Source organism: Corvus kubaryi, unplaced genomic scaffold, assembly GCF_017639235.1.
Source record: "Corvus kubaryi isolate FWS band 111438036 unplaced genomic scaffold, C.kubaryi_AGA036_p1.0 split1-131, whole genome shotgun sequence".
Lineage (NCBI taxonomy): Eukaryota > Metazoa > Chordata > Aves > Passeriformes > Corvidae > Corvus > Corvus kubaryi.
The window spans coordinates 25,895,562-25,906,005 of record NW_024582073.1 but is presented as its reverse complement, the minus strand read 5'-3'; the positions used below and the strand labels follow the sequence as shown (position 1 = coordinate 25,906,005).

Genomic DNA, 10,444 nt, shown 5'->3' with positions numbered 1-10,444 from the left:
TTTAAGATTTCTTTGTTGCAGCTTTTGAATGTTTAAAGCACTTAGCATATATTTCTAGTAAACGTTAAAAATCAATATTTTTATTTCACTTTGGTGTGACTTCATGTATTTCAGCTTATCTAAAGGTTTTAATTCAACCCCTGTGCTTTGGCTTTCCTCTGAGCTTGGGTCCAGAGGAGCTTTTACTCCAACAAAAGATGATGATGATGATGATGGTGAATAGTAGTAGTAAAGAATTAAGCAATCTCAAGTTATATTCATGGCTCCCAAGTCTCAGTGCTGAGTCTATACTCTTTGAGTATAGACCTAATTAATATGGTGGAACATGATCAGCTCTTTTATAAATTCTGAAATGTTGCTGGTCCTTGGTCACCTGCTGGAGTGTATTGTAAGTGAAATGAATTATGTTTATCGGTGGGATGTGGTTAGGAGCCTTGCACTAAATATCAGCTAAAGTCTGAACCACAACCTTGTCACAACACTTTATTACTTTATTCTTGGACTTCGTATACCATATGGTTTTAACACATATTTCCTTCTTACCCACCACCAAAGATGTTATTACAAGACATGTTGTGAGTGAGTGCTTTATAAAAGTAAATTTAATAACACTTATTTACTGGTCATTCCAAGTGGCAACTCTAAAGTATCAGAATTTTTAAATATAGGACACAACACAGTGAGTAGCTTGATGAGATTTTATTTTGATTGATTTGGTCCCTGGAACATCGCTTTTTGTCTATACTTTGTATCAATTTTAATGATTCTCACATACTCCCAGCTGTATTTTAATTCCCGTGCTGAAAATATAAGTGGACTTAAAGGGCAATGTCATTTCCTTGCTAATGAAAACAACAGGTGAAGAGATAGAAAAAGAGAAAGAAAGCAGTGCCTTTAGAACAATAATTGGTCTACAGATATTTTAGCTTTCACTACCTTTTAAACTATCAAAGGGTCTAAAAAGACAGGTAGGAAAACAAACCACAATATTTTGCTATCACAGTGCTCTAGAAACTTCGTCTTCCATGTCTATATATGTAACCACCTGCAACTCCATCTTACACTACTGCTGCTTTGTCAAGCTAATTATCCGGATTTTTAACCACAGCTTTTGAATTGTCCTTGTATGATACTGTAGTTGCACTGCTAGTTGTACCTAAACTAGCTAAATTAAGGTATAAAGCTATATGCAACTGAGCTGCAATAAGTGAAATGGAAAATTAAGTCAAAAACTGGTAAGTTCCTATAGGCAGTCATTAAAGTTGCTCAATAATTAAAATAATAAAAATTCTCAACCCAGAAATGCTTAGTACAGGAACGAATTACAATATAATTGGCATTGTTTACCAAGAAACCTATAATTTGAGTTACTTTGGCATATTTCATAAAGACTATAATTTACATAAACAACTGTGGGAGGCACCTGATCATCATCAATTCTCTAGCCTAGTGTTTAGTGCTTTTCTGGAAGTAAAAAGTAAGTACAATTCCAAATTGCTTGTCTGGGTCTCTCTCTTCCATGGTAATTGCTGCCACCACTGATCAGTTCAAACTCTGAATATTTTACAAGAAAGCAGTCACAATTATATTTAGGTGTTACACATACATAGATTGAGTTCAAGACACTCTCACCCAATTAAGCACCACAGGGGATGTAATTATTTCTCTGTTTACTATCTAAATCCTAGTCAGACTGAAGTGCTGAACTGTTCATGGTAGTGCCAAATAACATTACTCAGCATGTAGAGAAATTTAAAATCTTAGGAAACTTTATTTTAGATTTCTATTTTAGATTTTACAGTTATTAGCTGAACTTAGATGCTGCCTTAGTCACTGACTCCTTCTTCTATATTTAGCTTTACATCTGTAGAGGGGGGAAAGACTTGATAAAATATGGGATTCAAGGAGTAAAACATAAGGGGATGCCAGAAGTTGTGACATAGGTGGAGAAACCAGAGTTAGAGCAGAAGATGAGAGAAGGTTGAGAGTTCCATACAAGCAATTTTCTCACAGGTGCAGGTTTCTTTGGATGTTCAGTGTTAAATGGCGTGCAATTTTTGTATCTGTGCATTGACTTTATACAACTTAAACAAGCTTCTTAGCTATAAAGAAATCCCTGAGAGATTTGATTTGCCAGATTCCAACGGAGATGAGGATTAGTGTTTGTATTATAGCCCACCACAAAATATTGCTGTTGGTTTCTTCACTTGTCTTCCGAAATTTTTCTTCACGCTCCTGGAGAATAAAGGAAAAGCATAATTATTACCTTTTGGCAACTGTATGTTTCATGGTAACTAGAAAGGCATCCCCTTTCTGCACAGTGGTCAACAAAAACTTTTTTCATGTGGATAAAAGTGATGGTTTGTACTTATCCATATGGTGGATATCTTTACAAATCAACACTGAGAAGCAGACACACTGCATCCTGAAGCCGAAAGGCAAGCAGAACTTGCCTTGTTCACAGATGTATTGTGCTAAGTATGTTCCATTAGTACAGATTTTAACCTGTTTAGGTTTACAGTCACTTCCATATTGCTGTCAAGAGCCCTTTTGCAGCCAAATTTCTGGTTTTAGGTAACTAGTTGATACATTTCAAACACTAACTATCTGCATACGTATAGAAAAGTGACTGGGTGTACACTTATTTGAAGAAGGGCTTTATTTCTAACGTCATGGGGATATATAAATACACAGCCATTTCCTTCCCCACTCAATAAAGTTTGTGCACACAGAGCAGTATGGAAACAACAGCTGGCAGCATCACCCACAATGGTACCTGCCTCCTGCTCGGCTGCTGTGGCTGACTCTGACCAAGAAATCTCTGCTTGGAAAATCCTACTTTAAAATAACACCTGCTGCTATAAAGTAACACCTGTTTCTATAAGCATGAGTTCACAGTGATTAATTAGTTTTATATTACTGCTTAAAAATATTTTGCAAGGTAATGGACACTCTTTTGGTTAAATATCTATAGATTTTTATGAGGTAGTTAAAAATAACACTGCAATTGGGTAATAAACCTCATAATACTTTATAAATCAATAAGCCTACGCACAGTATTTATAACATTTCCATTAGGGGACATACATACTCTTTCATAGTCTTGTTCTTTGGTTACGTGATGAATTTGCTCGATTAGATGTTCTAGTCTGACATTAACTTCATCCACTTTGTCTTTGGCTTGAATAGCAGATTCATCCAAAAAATGTTCCCCAACTCTGATGTCCAAGTGGATACGCTGCAAACAGAAAAAATATGTTCTCATTACTGTGTATTCTGATTTTTCAAAATTCCTTAGAATAAAAATGAAACAATGGATAATTTCCCCTTAAGCTCATTGCAGGAAAACAGTTTTAATTGCTTATAAAAATCCCTCCTAAATTTAGAATCAGATGGAAAATTTGAAGGGTTTCTTAATTTTGTTTTTAAAGTAGTTATACAAATTTACAATCTTCACTAATGTTATGACATTATTTTATGTTAGTATTGATTCATCCACCATTAAAATGTTTTCTTTGTCCATAATAATTTAAAAAATAAGGACCACTCATTCTATTTCACATTTCATCCTAATATTGCAGAAATTACACTCTTTAATAGTACTGCTGGAATCTTTTTACAAATACACTTCTAGGTTCCCTCAGATCAATGTTTTATTCACATTAGTTATCCAGTATGAAATATTTCCCAATATTCTCTAAGCTGTTGTATGATCTATAATAAAAATGCCTTGAACCTGCCAAGCAATAGAACCATAGAAAGAAGAGAGAAGAATGAAACTTGCAATGTTATACAACTTATTTTGGTGTGAATGAAAAATTTTACTAAAATTAGTAGGAGAAAGTTCTCCTAGAAGCCAATTAGTATCTAAGAGAAAATAAAAAGGGTTTAGCAAACAAATACGTTCAAAACCCTAGAAATTTATATTACCATGATAGAAGTTAGGTCTACTCAGAAATCAGCCACAAATGAAGAGCATCTCTTCTTTCAGCTGTCTTGAAGTTACCTAACCGTAGAGGTAGAAATCCATCTCGCAACCTTGTGGTCCATTAATTTCTTTATTTTAGTTTGAAGGAGTTCAGATAACCATCTGGTGCTTACAGAGGAACACTTAAAGATTTAGCTTAGCTAAAGAATGCTTTTCCTCTTGTGATCTTTATTCCTCCAGATATAATTAGAAAGAACAGTATTTTCCTTTTTTATTTCTGTGTTCTCAAGCTAAACAAACCACCTTATTTAATATTTGTGATATTAATGTTCTTCTTCCCTGCATCTCTTCACTTCTTTTATAATAGAAAGGCCAGAACTCTACACGGTGCATATATCATGGAAAGTGATGTTAATACACCTCCATCTATACCAGACAAAAATCACTGGCACATCCTCAGAATCACATTCATGTTGCATAATTAACTGTGGCCAACCAAAGCTTTATCCCCCTTACCCTCTCTAGCTGATAAGCTCCACAATTTTTTTTTATGATTAGACCTAATTGCTTTTGCAATGTATATGATTAAATTTCCATTAATTTTTATCAATCAGCCTGTAAGAACACCTTGTTATTCCAGTATGATAATCCTACTCCAGTATTGTTGTTTCTGTGTTATCTACATGTTTCCAAAGTGCACAGCTAGGATGAGATTTAGCCTACCTTAACACACTTAGAAGATGTTTATATTTAGCTGGTTATTTAACTCTTTTGCATTCAGCTGAGAAAAAACCCCAAGCCACTCTAGAGAGTAATTCTCTCCTGTTTTTGAGAAGCAGCAAATAGATAAAAATTTCAAAACAATATTTATAATTTTTTTTTGCTGCAGTCGGTACAGCCATGACATCACCTCTGATGGCTTTTTTTTTTCCCCCCAAAATCTGCATTAAAACCAACTTTGCTGGTAGTAGACAATAACAAGTATGTTGATATATTCTTCGTTTGAATAACTTTCAAGAACTAAAATGTTAAATTTTCATTAGGAATCCAATCTAAGTTAGTGAAGACTTGAAATATCTTTATGACAAGTGCTTGTGTTAGTCAATCTTACATATGTCTTTTTGATCCAAATTAGTTGTCCTTATTGATCAGAATCTTTCACATTCAAAGCACAATACAAACATTAAATTTCTCTATTCTTAGTCTTGCTGCTTGAATGCTGACTTCTTAAATATGAGAACAGTCTTGTCTCTTCATCTGCATAATTCTATGTTTGCTTTCTTTAATTGCTAAAAAACATTGAATGATCTGCTAGAAGTTAGACCAACTTCTAACCCAGTTTGTAATCTCTGCTGTTTGTAAATGATTTATACCGTTACAACAAAGAATATTTAGGAAACACACCTACCAGTTTACTTCCTGCAGTTACTGCAAATCTTGTGGAATTAGACTGGAAACAGATGATATGCTCCCCAGAGAGGTAGGATGTAAAAGAAAATGTCCCTTGTGGCCCATACAGTTTTGACAATAGCACCTGCAATTTAGATATGTGCATTGGGTTTGTAACATATAGCTACCAATAAAAAAATCAAAAAACAGTTCTGTGAATTGGATCCAAAAAGGAATCAGTTAAGCTGCTGACATTAAACTTGTCCAAATTTCAGAGTAGATTTACAGAAAACCAAACAGTTTTAGCTCACAGTGAACATTAAAATGTTAGAGAATTTTGCTATGTACAAAAGCCAATGCTCTGTAAAGCATTTAAAGTTTGAAAACTGAGACCTTGCCTAGGCAGAGAAATAAATTGTCCATTGCTGGAAAAGCTCAGGACCTCATTGCAGCGCAGGCAGCTGCTCTGCATGAGGGCTGTGTGCAGCCTCATGGTGACCTTGACTTTGAGTTTTGTTTATCATCACCCTTCCTTTCTGCTGCTGAAGTGCATTCTGTACCATTTTACTTCATTAGTGGATTTTGGGTTTTTATTTTTAATTTGTTTTCTCAGTTGTCACTTACTCTTCTTAATGACACTCTTTCCTAAATCTGGTAGTAATGCAAAAATTGTCCATACACATAATTATCAAATATCATCATTTCTGTTTACTTTGCTAGAAATCACAGGGTTCTTATATCTTTCAGTATCAAAATACTGAACTAGCTGGTAGACTATAGATTTACTTTTTCCCCATAAGTGTCTTTTATTTTTAGATAGTGCTGCCTACCAGTGCCAGAAGTCAAGTCATAAATCCTACAGAAACATTCATAAAGCACTTCTACCTCACCAGAAGGACTTGTGACAGTCACAAACATTCCCAAACCAGGAGCAGATTCAAGAAAGTCGTGTTTATGTATATCCCAGCGTTGTACTTTGTAATTCCCTGAATAAAAACATAGATAAATATGTTAAATAAAACATAGCTTAATGTTAAATCACTACATCGCTTTTTCAGGAAAAATATAAAGATATATAATTAAAAATAAAATATGTATTTCATGTGTTCATGATTAAAGTTGCTCAGGGGCACTTTATAACAGAGTGAAATGCAGTAAGTTTTTACTACACTAGAAAATGTTCTGAAGTACTACAAAAAATGGTTAATTAACAAGAAAAACTTTCTGATTACTCCTAATGTTCTGGAAAGATTAGCCCCTAGAAGGCACACTGAGACCTCCAAAAGCATAATGTGCTGTACTCAAATTACATTTTATGGATTGTCTTTCACACTTATAATATTCTTTCTTTAAAAAAAAAAAAAAAAGGATTAATTTGTATTATTTTTTACTGTCCCCTTGAAATCTTAAATTTACAGTCTTATAGATTAATTTAATGTGCTTCTGATATCAGAGGTGAAATGAATCTTTACTACATCATGAATTGTCTCTTTTCAGACCAGCATTTATCAAAAAAAGTAACTCTCCCATTCATATGGGGAAAACCAGGTTACATAAATTCTGATATGAATGAGTACATAAGTCAGAACGTGCAGAAGCACACATGGAAGCAGCAGTTCCACAGCTGTAGAATTAAAAAACATGCTTTTTCTTTATTTAGTCAGTAAAGCACTCTGAAAACCTGCATTTCTTTGTGTGATGGATACACACAATGTTTGAGAAGTTTAAGACTAATCCCTGTTGCAGAGAGTTATTTTCAGTGTGCCCTTTTCTGTTTTTTTACTGTATTCATCAATCACAGAAATTCCTGTTACATTTCCAGTTAACTTTGTTATTGCATAGGTTAGATCATCATAAAGCATTGACAGGTACCTACCAACTACCAACGTGTCACTAGGAATATCTTCAATTATGCATTTCTCTTCTCTTTCTCCAATGTGAAAATACAAAGCAAGTGAAAAAGAAATCCAAAAGTTCATAAGAAATCCTATTAATTTGCTTTTCATGTTTTTTGTATATCCCTGCTGTACTGCTTTTGAATATAAATAGTTACATACAAATGTCTGTAGCCCTGTGGTTGTTCCTTGTTTGCTGCTTATCAGTGTATTTTTGAGAGAGAAAAAAATCTGTGAAAAAAGGCAGCTGGTGGTTACACATTTATAAATAACTACAGCATATCCTGGAGAATGAGATAGCATGGAAAAGACACCTTTTAAAATCTTTCTTCTTTCCCAGCATCTAGATTATAAATTAAAATTTATATTATACACTTAGAAGAGCATGAAACTGAAAGGGCCTCTCAGGTACTTGAGATCAGTTCCCTAGATTACTGTAGGCAACTACATCGGCTCCCTCTTTCCATAAACTGCTTGATTTTCGACTTAAACGAAGTTATTATTTCCCATTTATTCTGGATGATTATGCCAGAGTTTCACTCCTCTCTTATTAAGAAAGCTTTTAATTTCCATCCTAAATCATTGTACAAATGTATGCATCTGTATAAAACCCACAGGCACTACATAACAGAAGAACTATAAAGAAGTTGAAAGACCTTGAACAATGAAATAATCTGAAACATTAATGAATATGATACTGCAGGGAAAAAATAACAACACTAACACTTTCAGAATAAGAGTTTTTTATATAGGAATGACTATTTCTTAAATACTTCCTAATACATTCTCTGAAGAAAGTTACAGTGTAAGTCAAACAGTGATTGAGGGTTTTATTTTTGTCCTTTGTGCTATTATAGACCAATGTGAATGTCTGATGACAAACTTATCTATGACTCCAATGTTCCTTGTCCTATAAACTGAGATCACTGGGTCTGAAAGGTTGGCCTCAGTTTCAGAGGAAACACGGTCATTTTCCAGCAGGGAGGACCCACCTGTGGGATCATTTCAAGTCGGGAGGACCCATCTTTCCTCATAAAATTTATGTCATCCCAATTGCGCAAGAACACGTATTTTTCTAGCATCAAGGAAGAAGGGTGGACAGCAACTCATGTTCAATATCTGTGACCTAAATAAAAATTTCAGGATGATAACTCTTACTGAATTATTTCACATCTGCAAAAGAAGGACTGATTCATGTCTATTGACCTTCACTCCACCTGCCATCTATGAAGTTGTCTCAATAAATAAATGTCTGTGTAGCAGTGGCACAGGTTTATGGCCATCTTAGGTTCAGTCCATTTCACAGCATGAAGTATCTTCACAGAAGTTGTAGTAGAAGTATTAGAGCACCTCCATAAATCATCCATCAGCATCCCCATATTGAGAGGCTGTCAGACAAAGAGAACTGATTCCTTACACATTACTTCTTTGACTCCATAAGGTTAAGGATAGAGGGATAAAAATTGCATCTCATCTCTGTTGAATCTTTAGGAATGTTAAGGGTGATGTTACGACTTCTTTACTACTTTAGCATTTATCCATCAGAAATAAGTTTAGATTATATAGGCTCTCATCTTATCATTGGACGTTTGCACCTCTACCACTGGAGATGTTGACTGTCATGCACCTGCATAAATTCTCATGCCATGCTTATACCAAGTATAGGTTTGTCTGCAGGTTGTGAGCTATTTGACCAGTCATATTTTTAGCTTTTTATTGACTACTTGAGGTTTCCAAAATTCTGAGTTCCGATGGTAGAACACAAGATACAGAGGGTGACACCACTTTATCCTTCACTCTGCCCAGACCCATTGGGACAGACGTATTCCTTCTGTACTTTTGGGTAGCAAGTGCTAGCATAGTAGGGCTGCTGGACTTAAAGGAAACAAAAATATTTCAGTCTCTGGGTAATCAGGTTGTTATGCAGCATACTGAGAGCTTTCTTTTGTCTCAGGCATTCCCAGTACCTGTCAATTGTCATGGGCACAACTTCTGCATACTACAAAAATCCCATTGAACAAGATCTGGCTGATGTCAGAATTGCTGTATCAAGTGTTAGATTTATTTCTTGAGCATGTTAAATATTGTTGTGGAATAGTCTGAGTTACTTTATTATGTTGGATTGTTCATGAAAGATCAGATATTCCCAATGTACTTTAATTACCTGGGACTGGGAATATAATTAAATGAAGCTTTTTGCTTCAGATACTCTCAGATCTTTTGTTTGCAGACTTATTCCACTATAGGAATTTAGTTCGATGTTGATTATTTTTGCAGGACCACAGTTTAATTCAGTGGTGACTTTTTTGCTGCTATACTTACCATTAATCACATCTGCCATTCTGCAAGAATATCAGCCAAGGCATCAAAGCTGATTCTTTCTATAAAATATTCTTGAAAAAAACCCTCTCTTTACAAATCCATTTCAAGCTTCTTCCCAAAGTGCTTTTTGAGATTAGCTTAACCCAGGAATTAGTTTGCCTATTTCCTTCCCTAAATCTCATGTATTTAGGACCACAGCATCTTGGCTGCCAACCATCTGTGACATGAGATACAAGGGAAAAGGAAGGAAGAGATTCTCTGTATTTCCTCCTGGCCCCAAAATTTTTAAGGGAATTTCAAGACTGCTGAAATTAAAAGCTACAAAGTCCTAGCAATATCCATGCATGGATCATGTATCTCACTAATCAGTTTAATAAATCAATACTATGAGAAATGTGCTCCATCACTAAAATATGTTTCATTCACTGCATCCACAGTCTTGCCAAGTAATGGCTCCATCCCTGTGGTTTGCAAATATCTGGAATTATATTTATGGCCAAGGAATATACAGCCATAGGGGCATCCTTAAAGAATATCATATTTACCAAGATCTCCTGAAGTTACAGCTTACAAGAAATGCCATAACTGGTCGGATGGGAAACTTCTGTTTTTGAAGGAAGCCGCAGTGAATACTCATGTATGTAAACACTCTAAAATAGCAAAGTTATATATCACTGACTGGAGTTTTCTGAAGTGTGTTGGCCTGTTACATATTCCCTTTCTACTCCACCTCCTTATCCTTTCTCCTTCAGTGTCCTTTGGAAAACCTCTGGCTCCAGGAGTTTGAGCAAACACTGGGACTCCTCCACTCAAAGTATATCTTGTAGGACTGAAATCCCAGATTCAGATCATGTATACAACTGCAAATGGAGATATTCTTTTACTGGACCTGGCCCTTTGTTTATTCTGG

General features: G+C 35.1%; 1 protein-coding gene across 1 annotated transcript; it reads right to left on the bottom strand.

Moving 5' to 3' along the window:
- Positions 1–683: 683 nt before the first annotated feature.
- LOC121676700 (transmembrane emp24 domain-containing protein 11-like) lies at positions 684–7,552 on the bottom strand. Its single transcript, XM_042053564.1, has 5 exons — positions 7,194–7,552; positions 6,203–6,303; positions 5,337–5,462; positions 3,092–3,238; positions 684–2,235 (listed from the first exon to the last, which is right to left on the bottom strand). The coding sequence occupies exons 1-5, from the start codon at positions 7,513–7,515 to the stop codon at positions 2,086–2,088; spliced, it is 846 nt and encodes a 281-aa protein (XP_041909498.1). The 5' UTR covers positions 7,516–7,552; the 3' UTR covers positions 684–2,085.
- Positions 7,553–10,444: the final 2,892 nt, after the last annotated feature.

Bases quoted from the DNA above. Each gene is read 5' to 3' on its own strand.
- LOC121676700 (XM_042053564.1), bottom strand. From the start codon at position 7,515: ATGCTATCTCATTCTCCAGGATATGCTGTAGTTATTTATAAATGTGTA. The intron at 5,463-6,202 runs GTAGAAGTGCTT...TCTAAATTGCAG, and splicing joins TCACAAGTCCTTCTGGTGAG to GTGCTATTGTCAAAACTGTA. The intron at 2,236-3,091 runs GTATGTATGTCC...TTTATTCTCCAG, and splicing joins AAGAACAAGACTATGAAAGA to GAGCGTGAAGAAAAATTTCG.